Genomic DNA, 20,266 nt, shown 5'->3' with positions numbered 1-20,266 from the left:
GCCGGAAACGGCACTTTCCGAGTGTTTTATGCTGCGAATACCTAGCCCTAAAATATGGGTCTCAAGCCTGCAATTTCTCAGATTGCACGTAAAAGTCTGTAAAAACATTGTAATTTGTATATTCGATGGAGAGTATCTATTACTCGTAGTGTACTCGCAAAGACGTTTTTGAGTGTAGTACGGGGATGTTGGAGAACTGGCTGAAATGAAGCAAGTCATTGGCCTAAGACGAAGTTGTGTTTCGCTTACCGGTACTCGCACTCACTGCTTCCACTTTTCACGGGGCGTGAAGACGCGGTTGGGGTGACAATGTGGTCTATAGCCAGGGGACGGGCCGAGGGTCCCCCCCCCCAGCATTTACTAAAATTATTACACCTATTTAGTATACGTGTGCATCGGGCAGATCGACAAGTATTCATTGAAAAATGGGCAGATGCACGTTTCGGAGCCTTGGTAAATATTGGGGGGCTTACAATGCATTTTCCCCCTCCCCTGGTTCCGCCGCCACTGCCCCCGTCCCCTTTGGAAAATTTTCGCATACGGAGGATGGGCTAGATGCAAAATGGTGCCACATTTGATGCTAAATTCGATCTGAAGATATCTCGAGAAATTGCTATTTTTGAGGTAATGATTTTAACAAGGCGCAGAATTTTGCAGAGGATATGAACCACATGCTATCGATATTATGCCTAACCCTATCAATAGAACCTACATTTGTTGAAATGTGTGCATGACCCCCGACTCCTTTCTTGTCCTACTCGTTTTCTCCCATTATCTATTAAGATGTAACAGGTTCCAGCATCGTTATTGGCTCCTATCAGGGATCTCACCATGCAATCCAAAGTTTGATCACACATCGAGTATGGCTCAGTATGCAGGTGTGAACATTCGCCATTTGTTCATACAAGCATCTGACCTCAAATGACCTCTGCTCCCCCTACACAACAGGGTTAATATATGGGTCCACAAATATAGGCAAGTATGGTGCCTGCGGACCCTCACATTCTCACATTTCGTCAGCTCCTAACCTGTCAACCTCAGACCAAGGCAACATATTGCAGTACCCTCCCTTCTCACAGTCATGTAGCTTGCGAAGCGGACTTGTATATCCGCTGGTATGGCGTGAGCACTGACACATTCAATGTAAATATCGACACCTGTTGTGATGGCGCGGGTTACGACTTCGATACCCGACGTTCAAGGATAAACTTTTTTTCATTTTTTTCGCAGCTCATTTGAAGAAAATACGAATTACTGTGCTTCTTTGTCCTTATGAAAAACCAACTCAGATGATGGGAGTTGAATATAACAAAATATATATATATTTTTACCAACCCAAATCTCAGATGGGGGGCACTCGGTTTTCCAGGGGGCACGTGCCCCCTGCCCCCCCCCCCCCCTTTGGCGACGCCACTGATTACTTGGAATGAGCAGGAAGTTGTTAAATTACACTTCCTGTAGTAGAAACGGTTTATAGGTTAAGGGTATACATTGAAATAACCATATCTAACGTTTGAAGCAGTGTATTAAGATGGTGGTCTTAGTTAATTAATACTATAGACTATCTTTCTCAAGACTCGCGCAAAAAGAAACGTCTAATGCAGGTAATTTGACCTAATGAGGTGTCGCAGAAGCGTTAAACACCAACATCGATTCCAGAAACTCCAGCTTGCTACCGTCGGTAATTAGACACGGTACAGTCAATACATACAGCTGCGGTCAATACAAACGATACAGCGATGGACATCTCAGGTCCAGCTAAAGATAAAAAGGTATCACGTTTCATTACTGTACTGTGTGCATTTTGTAGCGACACGAACAAAACGTCACTTGCAAGCAACAGATTTTTCAGATGGCCGCACGCGGTTTGGGCGAGTCTTCAATGCCTTTAAGCTTATGTGTCACAGTATACCCGCTACCGGAGTACCCCATAACGCTACCTTCTAAACCACAGCCATTGACAAAATACTAATAACTGTGTACTGCTGTAATACACACAGAAAGGGTAACACTTACATTGAAAGCTACTCTAATTCACTTGTGTGATGTTGCCGTGTGAACCAAGGATCATTTGAATCCCTCTTCGTCAACTTAAAACACACCCGAGCTGAAAATGATCACGAATAGTACCTTGATGTAACCCGAAGAGGAGGAAGTTACCTCAATGTAGTAAGAACGACGTTATGGAAATACGATAAATAGAAATGAGTTGTGAGAGAGGCAATATGGAAGCAGATTATTACACAGAACAGCACTGTACATATCAATACTGATCGCGAGACTGATAAACGACGCCCACTGTACACGTACGCGACTGTGCATTGAGCTCCACAGTTGGGTTCAAAGGTTCATTTGTACACGTACACGGAAACTAGCAGATTTATGGAATGTATATTCAAGTCAACTAGTGTAGATTTTCCTTTCCTGTGTTTCCCCTTTCAATATTCAGTTTCACAGTAGAATGGATATATGATATTCATTGTGTAGCCACACGACTATGGCAAGCCATATCGAATGGAACTGTGGCGTGATGCCTGGTTACACGGCATGTACTGTACTGTGGCTTCTGACTGGCGCCCCAACTAAAAAATGTCCAAATAGGGATCGCCACCAACTACGGGCTGTTAGAGCGCTGGGTTTGTAACCCAGAGGTCACTGATTCAAACCCCATTCTAGCCAAACATGTCTTTGCTCTCTTCCATTAATAAGAGAAACATTAGTAAAAAATAAGTAAAGCGTGGCGTGTTAGCTCAGTGGTTAACGCCGGTGCCTTTCAATCATAAGGTCCCGAGTTCGAGTCACTCCAAGATTAATGTATGTCGTCCAGTTACAGGGTTGTTGACAATTGATATTTCATAATCAGGGCGTTATAAATATGAATCTAAGAGACTGACTTCGGTCAGCTTGCGGCTTTGATAAGCCAATGATGGCTTCTTCGCGAGTCCTGCTTACAGGAGGATCTTCAATACATACATACATATATACATATATTAGGTTTAAGCGTGAAGTTCTTGGAGCGTTGTTCTAAGTGGTCAAAATCTATTCAGATGGGAAGCGGTAAACTCTTTTCGACACTTTTGCAATACATGTATTGTCAAAGTGTTAAGTACCGTAGTAGGTTCATTGTTAACAGTTTTAATGAGAGAAGTTGTTATTGAGAAGTTACCTTTAATTATTTTAGAAATAGTTAGACAACCGTATTTCCTCTTTCTTACCGTTACACTATTTTGGTTGGGAATTAACCACACTAGTTATCGATGATACAATTTGAATGAGGTATTGTAGGTATATATTGAAAAATTATGTTTCTGCTAAAGATAATGATCAAACTTGGTCCAAAGCTATTCCAGAGGTTCAATCTCAATATTAGGCTCTGCTGGTTCAATTGTTTCTTGGACGCCCTCATTAAGTCCCACTGCGTGTATATTTGTCAACATCCTTTGAAACTTGGTATTAAAATTATGCGTTCCGAAGTGAAGTAGCGTTTCATGATGTCTAATATAGAACAACAACTCTGTACGTATGTTACATTTTTTTTTGCGAGTAATTAAAGAGTTATTGTTGCTATGCTGCTTACTTATATATTGTATACATCTACGTTTATGCTCTAAGTACGATTAATATAAACCATAACTATTATGTTAGTACAGTTGAGCAGGAACGTGTGCAACATTGAGATATCTGTCAGGAGATGGACACTTGGAACCAGCCCACGATCACCCCGTAAGTAATGATTTCTTCTGTAGCTCGGTGGTTCACGCCGGTGCCTTTCAATCATAAGGTCCCGAGTTCGAGTCACTCCAAGATTAATGTATGTTGTCCAGCTACAGAGTTGTTGAAAATTCATAATCATGGGCGTTAAATATGAATCTAAGAGACTGACTTCAATCAGCTTGCGGCTTTGATAAGCCAATGGGGCTTCTTCGCGAGTTCCTGCTTGCAGGAAGATCTAAAATATATAGGCTACATACATATATAATTGTAAGAGGCGTTAACCCTTTGGTATATAACACCCACACTTTCATATAGCAGATGTTTGTAAGCTAGTCTATTTCGCATAGAAGAAATGGGCCGAAGTTGTGTTCAATCCTTGGGGGGGGGGGGGGTGAATGCTTTACTGATTAGTATAGGGGTATAACGTTAATGTTAGGACCAGACGGATCAAGGTTTTTTTCAATTATTAAGGGGGATGTGACACCCTGGTATATTTTAAGCCGAACCTCTTGCAGGGGCTGGGTGGTTCCCTTGAGAAAGTAACAAATATACGTCAAGTGGTGTATTCTGTGGCATACTGAAACTTTACATTAGGTCTGTTATTAGGTAATAACACAGTTTTGTTTAAATAAACACTTGGTTTGACTTCTGTGTGAGATTGAAGCTCGATCTTCTTCTCCCCCTGGGCGTCCTGGGTCCAGAAGAGTTGTCTCATTCTTCTTCGACTAAACGCAATAAAACATTAAAACAAAAAACGACTGACGGCGGGCGACAGTGATTACCATCCCACCTTGTGCACGCACGCCACTGTTTGTAATGAATCCAACTAATCGAAGTGCATAAAATATTCAAGCTTCTTGTAGAAAACAATTGTGCACACCTATGTGCAGTCATGTTACATTTGGAGGTATGTTATATTGAAGTTTGCTTGAAAATAAACCTATGCCTATACAGACAATCAGTCAGAAAACCATCGTTACTCCAGTAATCATCACAAACAATACTAAACTGCATTATTATACAGGTAGGAAAGATATGCAAGTTCGTGTTCCCCAATGACCAGTATGCTGGTACTGATATGGGTACAAGGTTCCTAGTACAAATATGAGTTTGAGTACAAGGTCCCGGATAGGTGACCGAGTACACATCCATACTTACGATTACACGTGTATATGATTGTCACATATTAAGAGGTAAAACACATGAGTAAGGTACAGATAAATCTACTTGAGTGCCTGGACAGGCTGGGTACTAGAAGGATGATATAATTCACCAAGAAAGGATTACTTTTTCAGGTTTTCGAAAATTAAAAACTATGGGTTTATCACACATGAATGTAAGCAATCGTGGTGCAGAAAAATGAACGAAAAAAACGGAAGACGAAGAACGACAGTTAAAAAAGAATTACACTTGCATTTCCTGATGCTCCCGTGCGGTAAGAGAGAGAGAGAGAGGGTAGTTACAAGGGTTGTTTCCCTAACTAGTAACTTCCCCCATGATGCATTTGGCAAGCTTAAGAATCCTTAAAGTTCTTGACTATGCTAGGAGACGTTTTAGTCACTCGATATGAAAACTAGGCTGCTGTCTTGTTCGTATATCCCGCCTCTCACAATCCGGTTAAGGTAGTAGCTTTTAGCTAATACATGAACTGGTTTTCGTGCGAGTTTTATTAGACGTGTGGGAGATGCTGCAGTCTGGACCATTGTTATTGGTTGATGTTGGTACCGTAGCCTAACACAATAAAGTCAGTGATTGTACATCCGTCCAATAGGCTAACCACTCTTGGGAAAAGTGTCAGGCTATGAGAGCGCCTGCAGTACTGACTTGAATTTTCAGGATAGTTGCAGACTTTAGCGCTGTTTTTTATGCTTGAAGGTTAAAGCGTGTAAGGGTAGCAACACATTTCAGCAATTCGCTGGTGAATTACGGCGATTTCGAGACGGGGAGTAGATTGGGAAGGCTGAAAAAATTCAATAATTCTAAACTTTCTCGTGTGGCTCAAAATCGAAACTTTTCGGGTATTGAAATTTGCGAGTACCATGCTTAGACCAGAGAATCAGCTACCGAAAGGCAGCTAGGACGAGCTTGGCATTCACTTGTGGGACATACCTTCGACCTCGTTTTAAACTAAAATAGAGAGATTTTAAACAATCCCCACCCAAAACAAATCAGGGGAAATAAAGCAAAATCTAACTTAGGAAATATCTGGTGAAAAATACTGTGCTGTAGAAGTATGTTGGGGTCTTATACGGCAACCAGCGCAACGGAATGTAGGCTATATAATACTATGGTATTCGCGCTAACGTTAGCGATGCAGAACACGATGGCAGAAGCTTTTCATACAATTGCCTGCAAAACAAAGTGGATTAGGAAATACAAATCGGAGACCGTGGGATTGTCTCTATCTTAATCCGGAAGACTTACGATGTAAAACCAGGGAGTTGAAATATAATCAGATGAGTAGATAGGTCTCTGGTTGGAAAGCCCTGCTCTATCGAAATTCTTACAAATTTAGCAGGTGACTCGTAACCTGTTATTGTATTCTACAAAAGTATTACATTAAAATGAAAAAAAAACACGGATGATCGACCGACAGAATATGCAGTATGCTACCTGACGACATTAACAGCAGGCAAAATAAACACAAAACGAAACATATAATTGTTGATGTATGTTAAATCACGATCGCACAAAATAGAATATATTACATTAGATATACTCAATTCATGTGTAGGCCTATATACTGTACATGCATGCAAACATGTCTTTAGAATATAAAAAGATAGTCAATTACATTTAAGAAAGTAGAATAGTAAGCTCTCTTTCGACTCTCATTAAGCTTTAGTAACAATTAATCGGAGGGATGTAGCATTCCTTAAACGCACGTACACATATATACAATAAACAATGTAAAAAATATTTGAAATTTGTTCTTTCGTAAATTTTTAACGAGTGGAGAGCAAATGATGTTCAAGAGTTATGTCAATGTAGAGAACTTGACATGAAATATTGGGGAAAATCTTATAGTTATATTTGAACAACAATAATCACAAAATGAAATGAAATAAATAAATATTAACTTAACTTCAATGAGGACACCGAGACATGGTGATTAAGAAATGGCATTTGAAGTTTCTTTGGATAAAACTAAAGACTTAATGAGTCATTTTCTGCATTTTCATAGGCTGACGAAACTTTCACCTTTAGGGATTGAAACTCTAATTAAAGGATGAAGAATAGCTAGTTAGTCAACTCTCGACGAATGACAACAGTCAAAGTTTTTTAGAGCAAAACTTTCTAGTTTCTACTATACATATCAACAGACAGTCACATACTCTCCCTTGATAGAGAGATGTTTTTTGGTCATCTTAGGAGAGTGACTTTCTAACTCTTTAGAATGAAGAGTAGGAATGTTTGATCCAGGCCGATTATGTGACATATTTCTCGGAGGTTCATACTATGCAATGTTCTGCATTCATCAGCACATACCATGCAAAGGTGTGTATTTCATCAGCACAGCTTCTACATCACATTATTGGTTCTGTAACATGATTGTACATCAACATACAACGGTGAATGTTGTGACTTTATGTAATAATTGATAAACAATGCAAAGTGTTCTGCTGGTAATGACTCCAACAACCACCACTCCTTTATATTCCTATATAACAATACCGTATAGACTATATGCTACTCTATTAACCACTCTACTGTTATAACACAAAATGCTGGCAAAAAAGTGCACATGACTTCGCATTAACTGTGATGACAAACAACTTTATTGAGAACTATTTTATGTCGAGACGAACGCTTATAAAACAACCATCCATGACGGAAAATCAAGGAGAAGTAATCTTGCTGTTCTCATTCTGACAGTTTGCTTGACTTTTAATCTCCACTTTGAATTGCCTGGTGAAAAATATTCACCAGTAATCAAACGGTAACCCACGACAAGAAAATTAATCAAAATCCTCTCTCTTTGTATTGTATTTCACGGGATGATATATAGACTGTTTCAGCTTCGATTGGTAGACAAATTGAACGTTGGTCGTAACTGCTCACATGAATGTCTGAAAATGACTAGGAATATATGAAAATCACTATGGCAACGCTCTTGATGTCAGAGATGATGAACATACAAAAAGAAGGGAAAACGAAAAGAAACAAAGAAATAAACAAACAAGAAGGAGAAAGAAAGGCAACTGTAGGATAGAGAGTAGCCTGTAGTGGTAAGGACATATGTGTACGATGTTATATCGAAAACATTAAAGAGTAGAAAATTAAAAAAAAAAATAACGGAAGAAAAGAATAAAAAACTGGACATTCACTTTTGATATATGTTATTGTCTTATAGAATGGAGGAATATGATTAAATAGACAATAAATATACATTAATTAAAGAATAATGTATAGAGATGAGACTTGTTAAACAATTAACCCGCCTTTAGGGAGAGTATAGGAGCTTCAAGTATTGATACTTGACCACTGTGTGTATTACAGTCGCAAATATGCACAAAGCAAAGATTTGTAGGTGTTCTATGACACTAATATTCTTAACTACTGGGTTTCAAACTCGAAATTTAGTTCTTAGGAAATCCAATATTCACAAACACATTTGAAAAACTGTAGGCTACTGAACAAAATACTTGAAAACTATTTTGGATTGCTGTTAAAGTCTGATTTAAGACGGAAATGTTTTGGACGATGGGATGGCAAAGGTATTAGAACATTCGATGTAGGTACCTAAGTTCAGAAGTGTCTGGTTGTATGTATGTGGTTGTATTGATGATCTTATATTACACAACCATGCAAGTATAGTATATGTATTGAACATACTTAATTCAGGATGGTTAACCAATCCGATATAGTTGCTAATATGGCTTTTAAAGGTATATTCCGGTGGCTGAAGTAGATTGCTTGGTAAAAATGGAAGAAATTTCTGTATCTTTGGGTCAAAACTGGATCCTTGTAGCATTTTGTACAACACAGATTTGTTATTGGGTGTCATTTCATGATATGCAAATGGCAAAACAGCAGAGTGAATGATGACATCATCACAGCAAGTCAGCTGACAATGCATGTCTTAACCATATTTATAAACTCACCTATTCACTGAGGAAAATATTAATAGTTATATTACAAAAGGTTCATTGTGATGAAATTCTATGATATCACCCGATACTTACTGTAAGTTTTTTCTTACTGCAAATTTAAAAAAAAAAAAAAAAAATTAAAATTAAAAATAAATAAATAAATTACTGCAAATTTTCACCTGTCGGTCTCTTAGTTCAACGTGTAACCTGTGCCACCTGTAACATTTGTTACCGTGTTGCAAACACAGCACAGTAGATACTGTTGCACGGTTGTGGAACATGAAGAGTAGTTACTGTACTAGCTATGAGTATCGGGTGATGAAATACAGAGAAACATGATAGCTACATAAAGTCGACATTAAAAAATGTATAAGTTTTCAAGGACAAAACAACAAGAAAAATTAAATAGAAAACACAGCTTACAATCAAGCAACCACAATTTGAATTAGAAACAAGATGTCAAGGTGTCGTTTGCATCTAGAATTTTGTTCTTTTCCCAAAATAAAATGGGCATTATATTGTCTGCCAATGGAATGTCCCATTAATGCTCGAGTTGGGCATGTATAAAAAATAACAAAATACTGAGTTTCATTCTTGATTTCAAGTATATATAAATTTGGTAATGTTTGCCTGAAGCTCAAAACTGTTTCATCATCATGATTGTTGTTATTTTCCATTTACTTATTAATGAATCCCCCGCTTCACAGCTTACGAAAGAAGCAAGTCTTCAACAAGTTTGCATTTTATTTGACATTTATAAATGAGTAACTTACGACCTCTCCAATCATTTTCAGCAATGTCATTATTATTATACCCTACTTTAAAATACATTCCAGTTCTTCTTCATAATTAAAAACATGATAATCTCTACCGAATTACAATATTGGTGTAATCACACTTCAAACAAATTGTTGTGAGCTGAAATTAATTACATACAATTGATTGACAGTTTATTATATAGTAGTGACGTACTTAGAATAAAAGATGATTATTCATTGTAAATGAATGTGAATGCACTGGAATCATTTCCAGCATGCGCCAATGATGTAACATCTGGTATTAAGTACAGTATTACATGTGGTGACACCCACAGGCTAATATTTGAAAAGGTTCACTCATTTTCAAAACCTTAATGGAATATTAAATCAGTACTTATCAGCCTACTTTACTGAGTGAGATGTGGAGTCATACTTTATAAGGTGTGCTCAACCTCATGTTAGTGGGTCAACTGTTTGCTGTAAACTGAATTCATAGTATTGTGGTTACACTTTACAAAATATGTACTGATTTCATGTTATGGAGGTCCCTTCACACACACACAACCCCCCCCCCCCCAAAAAAAAAAATCTTTTAACTTCAGTCAAATTGAAGAATTGAAAAAAATTGAAAATATGAGAAGTACTGTACCTCAGATGTCAACACAACCTCTTCTTCAATTCTTAACATAATTTTTTCTTTCTTTTTCAATTCACAATGCAATAATCCTGTGATCTTGCGCAACACAAACTTAGAGCATATCTAGATATTTACCACATTCTGGTTAATAGTCCTTTTCCTTTAATCCACAATCCTTAACAATTACCAACATGGAGTCTCTTGACATAATATATTACCTTGCATCTTAGATGGAATAAGGGAAAGAAAATAAAAATTCAAAATACAAAATACAGTCATTTAAATTTTACAATATTTCTTCTTTTACAGGAAAAGAGCTTACAAAAATATACTCATCTTTTAGCCCATGACCTAATTATGCAGCATATTTTCAGACACTATATATGAAAAATCAATCCAAAAGAATCCTTGACACATCTTTCTTTAACCCTACCCCCACCCTCACCAATCCCCATCCAATTAGCAAGCACATATTGTAAAGACAACTCTTTCTTACTTGAGCAGAATTATCTCACAGGGAAAACAAGCCACACTTCTGTGAACTTGTGGCCATATTAGAAACTAACCTTTCACCATGTTGCAATACCCTAAATATTTCCTATGCCAGCTTATGCAAAATGATCCCTTTTGTAGACCTGTAAAGGTATGATTCTTTTGGCTGTAAATAACCATTGACACTCTATACAGTCTTTATATGATATATAATATATATGTTCTCACCTTGTGAAAGTTCTGCTGACTTGTTCAAACATATCTGCATTGACCATTACCATAGCACCAAGGTCAAATATACATGTGACATATGCATCATTACATATAGCAAGACTACACAGAATCTGTTATGAGATATATCATACTCTCCAGAACTCTAAATGTCACACACATGAAAAACACTGTGGTCAAAGCCATTTGTAATGTTTAGCAATTTAATAACTTAAGATGCTTTGTGCTTTCCTGAAATGATGACAAACTTAAAAGACCAAGTCAATCATTCTGATGAATTAGGTCTGAAACCGCATTGTCTAAAAGTCGATGAAACTATAGCAGCTCCAACTAATATTTTTGTTTTTACCTGTCCCGTTTTTGTTAACGGACCAGTTCTGTATCGCTAACGACATTTTATATGATGTCGTCCAAAAACAGTGACATTTGAGCGAATGACAGTTGGTAGTATCTGGAAAGGTATAGGTTTGAACCTTGGCTGGCTAATGACATGAAAATAAGAACTTTCATCCACCAGCAATCCATAGGTTACCATCTGGAATGGTCTTTCAAAATGGAAAAGCTAATGATGTTCTGAATCTGTTAATTGGATTCCCACATGGCAAACACAGTAGTGCGAGCCAAAGAGTACTCTGTTCATACCCCTATAAAACATATGAATACCTACCTAGCTTAACATAACTGCCTTCCATTAATATTTAATACTTTGAAGATTTGATAAAAGGATGTAATAATTCAGTAATGGTAATGGTTTTAGCCTTGTTGAGGTTTAAAGAAAATTCATAAAACTTCTGGAGGCATTGATAATTAATCAACCACCTCGTTAATCCTCATAAGATCATCAGGGTTTTCCTTCTACCTCAGGATATGATGACCTCTCTGAGGTTGTTTATTTAATTAAGCCATCAAAATAGAATACATGGATTGAAAATAAGCCATTCATATAGCAAAATATTATTTAGTTTTTAAATTACGACACCATAACCTCAAAGGATTGTTTGTTTGGATTATTAGTAAAAATCAGATTTAACCGAGCAATTCTATCATGGACAAATGATGTGTTATAAAACTCCTAGTTGATCGCATTGTGTATATGACAAAAACATATTCTCAGTCTTCCTGTCGTTATAACCAACATGCCTTCATTATCTCCTTTCCCGAGCTGATTGCCATTGCAGTAATTATACTGTATTAAAGTCCTCCTCCTCCCCTATTTAGTCATTGTAACTGTAACATATTCTTTGTTGTACATTCAGTACAACGGTAGTATATGTTTGCTACAATTGTTGGTGATTTTCTGGTGATGTTAGTGAATTCAGTGATTGCTACCAGTTTCTACAACAAACATTACATTTGTCATACTTGCAGGTAGAGTAGGTCTTTAGACTGGTCTGATGTCAAACTTCCTGATATCTCCTTCAGATGAGAGCATCGGGAGTTGCCCTGTGGTTATATACTAACATCGCTTTATCCCCTATTCAGATTGCAGCTTGATGACGTAGATACATTCTCCTGACAATAACCTTTGGTCAAAGTAGCAGAATGTGGTTCCTTCAAAGTAGAAGTACTCTATTGCCACAGATGTTGTATCAAATTTGGTGCCCCCAGCCCAGTCAGTTCCCATTGTGCCCCTTGTATTAATTCTCAGGCATAAATTAATTGGTGACAAAATGGCCACTTGAAGTCCTTTCCTTTACATTCAAAGTCTGTACCCTTGCTACAATATTTTGCTTCTTCTTCTTCATAGCTTCTATAAAGATAGCTTTCAGTGAACCTTATATACACACTTTGTCTATTGACCTCAAAGTTACAACACTTTTTGATACTAAGTTAATTCTCAGTACTTTGATAGATCGTCGAGTCCATAACTAACAATTATGATGTCAGAACTGTCTCAATCCCTAAAAGAGCATCCTTGGAGCAAAAATTTAGAAATTATAGGTCTGTTGGATGGTCTTGCCTTCAAGTTGACATGTTGCTCTCTTGATTGTATCGAATTCAAAGCTGTCTATGAAAAAGAAGAAACCAGCTTTGAAAAAAGTCATTCATTTCAAATCGATTAATTTCACAGTTTCTTGTCAGTTTGGTTAAAGTTTTTATCTAGTGATTATTCAATTCTATGTTGAATTATACATCTATTACTTTGTGCAACATAAATAAAGATAAACAAATTTAATTTGTAGATTACACTACACATTTATAATAAAAATGATCACGGTTAGTCCATCATCAGAGCTTCGCTGCAGAGAAAACGATCCTTTTTTATCTGAGGTTGGTAATGTAGTACAGCTATTGTAACCAATGTCAATTATATTAAACCAATTCCACTATTGTATCAATATTGGAACAAAGAACAGAAAGTATGACAATGTCATTCCAATGATGGATTTCCAACTTATATATCGAACTGCCCTGGAAAAGGATTTTAGTTCAGGAAGTGACCTATATGTGACGTAGATAAAGATCACCAATTCTGTTCCTATATCCTGATTCTTGACTTTATAATTATATATTTATTTTGTCATTGCAGACTGTCTGATATAGAGAGGATGCTCAATACAAGCCAGGGTGGTCCACTATCTTAGGGTCCCTTGGTGGCTGGAGAGTTTTCGAGATTAACCCCTCTGTGGAAGACAGCAGTCACCTTATGGATTAAAAAGGCTGTTCCATGGAGAGTGTGGTGCCAGATTTGGGGTAATCAATCTGATCAAGCTTTCAACGCCATGGTCTCCTCTTTACTTACCAGATTTTGGTTATTTATCTGTCAAAAGTTACCGTCTGTTTACCCTACCCTTATTCAATTTTAAATATATTTTTAAAATGATATAGGTTTTCCCACAAATGTTTTCCTTACCTTTGTACAGCTCAAACTGACTCACATCACTACACACATGATCAACCAATCTTGACTGTTGACTTGGTATTTCTGACTGACTTGAGACTGACAAAACTATGAATATATAACATACCGTAGGATATTCTGATGTACATGAACTCAAAGTTTTACTGACATCTGTTCTCCATCACGGTATCGTTGTGTTTTGGATCTCTGATTTGGTCATACCTGCTCGAGAGCTATGAAATGATCAATGATGTAAATGCTGTTAACACAAGAGGAAAAAAAGCGAATGCATATTCATAGCTGTAACTATGATGGTATCTCAATACAAATGAAAGTATATCATTGTTATGTAATGAATGTTATCGATATCAGTTTTAAAAGTCAAACTTACAAATAACTATAAAAGTTTGTTGATGCGCAACTGTAACCTGTAATCATTGCTTTATGAGAGTTTGAGGTTTGTTAAATTTTCTTTTTTCTTGACATAATTAATTTAAATATATATTGTTCTCACATCAATTCAAGTCAGGTACACTAGCTTCCATTTAAAATATTTCAGAAACTAGTTATTACAGTTACAATGTTTAAAGTATCCTCACCTTGACTTAGCATGTTTTCATTCCTACAAGAATCTGTCAATTGTTTTTAAAGAACACGACAAGTTGTCTCACTATCGTATTCGTTCCTCCATGAAATAAGCAGTTGTGAGATCGCTTCCGTCCGACAAGCAGAACGGATTGGCTGGATAATGGATGCTTTACCTCGGTGCGACCTCCCGCCTGTTTCTAACCACTCATTAGTTTTCTTTTTGGATACCAGCTTAAACAGATGAGATGAGTGAAACAGATAATTAATGATATAAAATGTTCTATATGTAAGAGACAAGATATTTTAATACTGAATGGCTTTTCTTTATCAATGTAAACACTTTTAAAAAGTCTTATGGCTGCGCAATCCAAATGATACAATATATCCTACATAGAAGTGACATAAATAAAATATCGTTCCCACAATTATGTTTGGAGCATGTTAATATTATTGTCTTACAAGACCATATATAGCAATATTCACCAGCTGGAACTTTTTCAAGCAATATAGTTGTTGTGCATAACAAACTAACCATGTTTCCTCTCTTAAACAAGTGTCTTTGTAATATGCAGTGATGATATATTTCTTACAATTGAAAAGAAATAATAAAACTAACTTCACATAGTTTATGGGCATAATTGGGAAAAATAGCACATGATACACAGGTTGTTTGCTGTTTAAAGGGGTTAAACCAGTAGCTGTAGTGGAAGGTAGTTCCTTCTTTTAACATTCCTTTGAGTCAAAATTAGCTGTTACAGTAATTGTTGGCATCTACTCTATATGAATATTCACGGTGCCTGTCAACTATGTCAGATAGATTAGTACTGATCTCACATTTCTTTATCACATCCATTTAGAATATCAGTTATACATTAGCTAATGTTCTTTTGTGGTATCTATATTATTACATTAAATATTCACCTTCGTCATACAGCTCCTCTTGCAAGTCTGTGCGGCCAGCTGCTATTAAAGCCTCTCCCATTACTCTGTATGTGGCTTGACTTCCATGTCCCTGTGTCCAAGTCAACAACATCTGATAAGCGATTTCTTTGTGCCCCTCGTTGATATAATCTCTCTCAAGGTTATTAAGCTTTGAGTCATCTAGTACAAGATTTCTACCTACATATTTCCATTCTTTTGAAATTTTTCCTGACAAATCCTGTAACAAACAAATATGACTTCAAGATATATCAAGTTTCCATTCAGGGCCCCAGTGAAAATTCAAATTTTGTAACAGTGTATCATGTATTTTCAGTATTTTAACTGATTGCCCTGATACACAATTATGTATGCATGTTACAAACTAGCTGCAATAGAAGAAAGATTGTTACTGCTCCAACTTTACCTTCAAAGTGTCATTTGTTACTTGTGAAGATTCATTACATCTTGTCTGCTGTGGAAGTTGGACATGCCTTGTCAGTGATAGTGAAGAACTATCTGAGGAGGATGTTGCCAATCTCTGCAATGAGATATGAGTTAAGTTTGTTTATGATAACATTACTAACATTTGGAAGTTAGTGTATGACCAAATGTAACACTCATTTCTATAAACAGTGAGATATATTATGTTTTTAAGGCATCTCATACCAAACATTTGTTTACATTTTCTCTATGGAATATATTTCCAAATAATAAATAGCATGAATGTTACCACCATGGAGGTATATGTGTCTGTGGGTATATATTCAGTTAAGCGTCTCTTCTTAGAGGATAAGACATCCACTAACTGTGCAGAACTGCCTGATTGGAATGCTGCCAACACTTCCTGCAATCAAGAATGTTGAAAAGAGTCACATAGAATAGAAAGATATCATTTGCAAAATTTGAAATCCAGAATGGAAGAACTCTAACAAATAATTTGTGTAAATAGGCTGGTACGCTTAGAATCAACAGTAACTATTGCAACCTAATTTATGAGGGTCACATTGTGTATTTTTTTTTTTAAATGGCACCACTGATAAAACCAGATGGCTACACAATCTGGCAGATCAGAGAATCACTCTAGCTAACTTTTACCACAGCAATTAGTTCATGAAAACAGGCATATATGGGACACTCTATTTCCAGATAAGTACACCATTAAACATCCAGGGACTAAATCAAGATTGTAAGTAAATATTAACGGACTGACATTACATTGAAATAAATGAAGCATACTCGAAAATACATACGGTCAACAGCCACAGCAAAAGGGGATAGGGTAGGAATATTTTTTTTCGAAATCACTAACAGAGGGTTAAAGCTTATGTAAAGGCGCTACTTTAACTTAGTGTTCGACTCAAGTGTGGCAGTGGTATGAAGTGAGTAATATTATTTCATTAACTTATTTATGATTTCAGACATTGCTTAATATCGGGCAAATGCTAAAACAGCTCAATGCTAACAATTGTGCAAACGTTCATTGGATGAAAACATGTATGTGTCGGGTAAATTGCACAAGAGTGACATGAAAGTTAATGCAAATTGTCCTCAAGGTGACCAGAGTTAGGTAAGTTATATGAATGGTCAAATAAACAGCATGCTTAAATGGATCGGAACTGGATAAATGTAGGTTACATAACTATTTACAAACCTTGTGTTTGACAATCAATTCAATTGTTTCTTTCTGAGTAGCTTGAAAGTAAAAGATACAATCTTCTTCTCCAACTTTCTCAAAGACAAACGGGCACGAAAATTCTATATTGAGCTCTACTTGCATGAATGGAATTTCCTGCGGCAAAGGAAAATTGATCATTTTCTACTAAGTGTATGTTTAATTGTCTTCTGCAGGTTGCATGCATACCAAGATTGACAAAGCTTTAAACAAACGTTAAAGTACGTTTCTCTTCCTCAAAACCAATGAATATGGTTGAATTGAAAACAACGGGAACTGTGGTTTCCTGATTAGCAGAATATTAAAATGTTGCATATATCATCTCCAAAGTTTGGTTACATTCCAACTTAACGTTGCAGATTTATTGCAATGTTAAGATGTTAACGTTTTACTCAATAACTTTATTAATATTCATAATCTCTGTGCCAAAAATGAAACGGTACACCTTCTCACTATATTACAATATATAGCAAATATTAAAATTACTCACCACTCCGTTGTTAAATTATTGCCAACACAAGCAAGTGTCACAGACGCACACATACACTAACCTGACTGCATAGGTTCCTTTGCTTCCAGCAAGGAACCAAATATAAATTAAACTGACAAACGATTTGATATTTTGATATGTGTAAGAACTTTTAAATAAAGTTTAACAAATGACTCATCCTACTATAGTTGACATAAATGTTCCTATATCACCAAGTTCAATGGAGTTCTCCTACATTCTAGTCGAACGTCTAGTTCAATAGGTCCTAATACTAAAAATCTCTGAATTGAAGTTACGCAATAATGTGAAAAGCGTTGTGCTAAAAAGCATGTGAACGTGCCGGATGAATTTTGTATGCTCATGTGCTGGATCAATGACTGAAAGTTTCACTTGTACAGTTCCACTGAACGAAAGTATGCGTAAGAAAAAAAACTCGTTGAGATGCTAAAACAAATTTTCTGATACGGAAAATCCACAAATGTTACAACGATCTCTTCTTATTTCTTAATAGTTACCTACAAGTTTATGGTTATCAACTCATAGTAACTCTACATTGGATTCTTAAACATATAATGTTCAACAAGAATCGTATTACCTTTGGGTTTGTCTCTTCATTGTATTTCCAAGACCTTGGCCATATATTTTCTAGTAATATCTTTAAAGGTAATCGTCCCTCTCTCAGAAATGCGAATGGTTTTTCTTGCAAGACTCTCAAATTATTTTTCTCGATTATCTTGAAGGAAAATAAAAAAAAAAGTATTAACTTCGCAAGTCGTATGTGGTAAGTCAAGTTTTAACCGTTTATTCAATCTCACTTTGAATCTACCATACTGCCAAAAAACAAAATCGACAGTGCAATAAAGGAAACATCACTTGTTTATTTTGAGACACTTTCGTAAAACATTGCACCCATTTAGCATAATTAATACAGTAATCTTCATTGCATACCCATAGCTATGAAAATTTATTGCTAACTTCAAGCAGATTGGCTCCTGACCTTTACAAGTAAAATTCTTTCTATTGCTGGTGGTTTCTGGTCAAACTATTGATAGAATCACGTAGTTGAATGGTAGAACTAGACCACTGAGCAAACTCAGCGAGATTGTCATCACAATTATCCCGTAAAAGTATAAAGGGTTTAGGGTAGGGTTAGTTAGCCAAAGTGAAAATGGCCCTACTATCCCAAATTTACGATAAAACATCATAATTTGGTCGGTAAGATGTCAGAAAACAACCCAACAAATAAATAAATAGGGTATATAAGGTAAGTCATACTGCTTAACATCCTACATTATTATTTTAGTTTATTTATAGTTCAGTTTAGTAGAAAAAAGGATCAGGGGGGATACTCAAGGACACATCAAGGACCCTATAGGAGAGAAAAAAACTGAATACACAAACACTCAGACCCGATAACAATGCTTAAAGTGCTGGTACAAAGCATTCTCAACGCCATTCACACTACGCGCAATTACAGCTCTCTCTGGCAAACCATTCCACCTATTCACGACTCTATTAGAAAATAGTTATGCCGAATATTAATCCTACTTTGTGACTTTTGTAGCTTATGACAATGAACTCTGCTTACAACAACTATTAGCAAACATGAAAAAGCCAGTGAAGGATACATTGTCAAAACCATACACAATCTTCAAAACCCGAATCAAGTCACCACGTAACTTCGTAAGTCCCAGTGTGGTGAGATTTAACAGCAATAACCGCCTATAGTAAGGAACACCCTTTAAGGAACTAATAATCCCAGTAGCCCTCCTCTGGAACTTTTAGAGTACGTCATTATCCTTAGCGAAATATGGGTTCCAAGCCTGCACAGCATACTCCAGATGAGGAATAACCAACTGCTTATAAAGCCTAACAACTATTTCCTCTTTCAGAAAACTGAAGTTCCTTTTGATCATACCAAAAACCCTATTACCTCTTTTAGCAGCTTCCAGACAATGTTTAGAAGGTTGCAGAGATGAATCAATGTAGATACTGTTACGAATTCCAGATATCATGGTTTGGGAAACGAACACAATAAAGTAGGTTAGAGAGGTTTTGTTTTAAATGAATCTAATACGTGTCTCTTGGTAACAAAAATATATAAGTTAGCATCAATACATTACATACCGTAATACTTAACGTTAACTTAGCGCGCACGCAAGGTACCTCGGCTACCGCTGGGCTCTCCGTCGGGGTGTCAAATCCCAGGGTAGTCGGTGTTGAGTAAGTAACCGTAGTGCGGGTGTGTCTGGAAGCTTCCGGAAGGCGCTTTGCGAAAATAACAGCTCCGGTATAGAGAACAGGACCAGGTAAGGTAAATGATAAGTTCAGAAGAATGGTATCCAAAAGAGAGTGAAGAGTAAGTCACACACAGCGTGGTTGGCATGGTGAAGAAAGGCCGGAACGGAAAAGGTAGGTTTTGTAAGGGCTAGACAGACATAGTTGTTTTACGTGGCGTGACGAACAGGTTGGTGCCACTGGGAGAAGAGACCGAGCCACTCCTTGAAAACTAATTTATATGACATTCGGTGAGGTTACTTGACCGTAGCTTAGAACTGCACTGATTGTGCTCTACGTTTACAAATTAGCATAATAATACACCATTTAAGAATTGCACAACATCAATTAGCGTAGTTAACCTTTAAAGTAACATGCTACATCATAACAATACCTAGGTCTCTTTCATCAGAGACCTCCTGTAACTCATCACCATTAAGATTGTAGGTATACTTTTGGTTACTAATACCAATATGCATAACATTGCATTTATCAATATTAAATAGCATTTGCCAACCCTGAGACCAGGATAAAACCTTATCCAAATCTGT

General features: G+C 36.6%; 3 protein-coding genes across 6 annotated transcripts in view; 1 reads left to right on the top strand and 2 right to left on the bottom strand.

Annotated features, from left to right (window-relative positions):
* LOC139977735 (uncharacterized) overlaps nt 1-2,290 on the bottom strand; it is a 41,175-nt gene extending 38,885 nt beyond the window's left edge. For 3 of the 4 annotated variants that reach the window (XM_071987296.1, XM_071987294.1, XM_071987295.1), the window contains exon 1: nt 2,017-2,287. The gene's annotated coding sequence lies outside the window, so the exon portion shown is untranslated. Of the gene's footprint in view, nt 1-2,016 lie in introns of all 4 variants that reach the window. The other variant, XM_071987297.1, reaches the window with a different exon arrangement.
* LOC139977744 (uncharacterized) overlaps nt 1-20,266 on the top strand; it is an 831,623-nt gene that overhangs the window by 186,888 nt on the left and 624,469 nt on the right. The gene's annotated exons all lie outside the window — the stretch shown is intronic.
* The window catches only part of LOC139977733 (uncharacterized), a 60,107-nt gene continuing 50,035 nt past the window's right edge, over nt 10,195-20,266 (bottom strand). Inside the window, exons 16-23 of the mRNA XM_071987290.1 lie at nt 18,034-18,171; nt 16,928-17,065; nt 16,007-16,120; nt 15,701-15,814; nt 15,277-15,514; nt 14,367-14,586; nt 13,895-14,000; nt 10,195-12,933 (exon numbers count right to left, since the gene is read on the bottom strand). Of these exons, the coding sequence (XP_071843391.1) occupies nt 14,564-14,586; nt 15,277-15,514; nt 15,701-15,814; nt 16,007-16,120; nt 16,928-17,065; nt 18,034-18,171 (765 nt within the window). The 3' untranslated portion in view covers nt 10,195-12,933; nt 13,895-14,000; nt 14,367-14,563. The remainder of the gene's footprint in view (nt 12,934-13,894; nt 14,001-14,366; nt 14,587-15,276; nt 15,515-15,700; nt 15,815-16,006; nt 16,121-16,927; nt 17,066-18,033; nt 18,172-20,266) is intronic.

The sequence above is a fragment of the Apostichopus japonicus genome, chromosome 12 (assembly GCF_037975245.1).
Source record: "Apostichopus japonicus isolate 1M-3 chromosome 12, ASM3797524v1, whole genome shotgun sequence".
NCBI classification, from domain to species: Eukaryota; Metazoa; Echinodermata; class Holothuroidea; order Aspidochirotida; family Stichopodidae; genus Apostichopus; species Apostichopus japonicus.
Note: the sequence above shows the minus strand (reverse complement) of the source record. Positions and strands in the feature narration are given on the sequence as shown.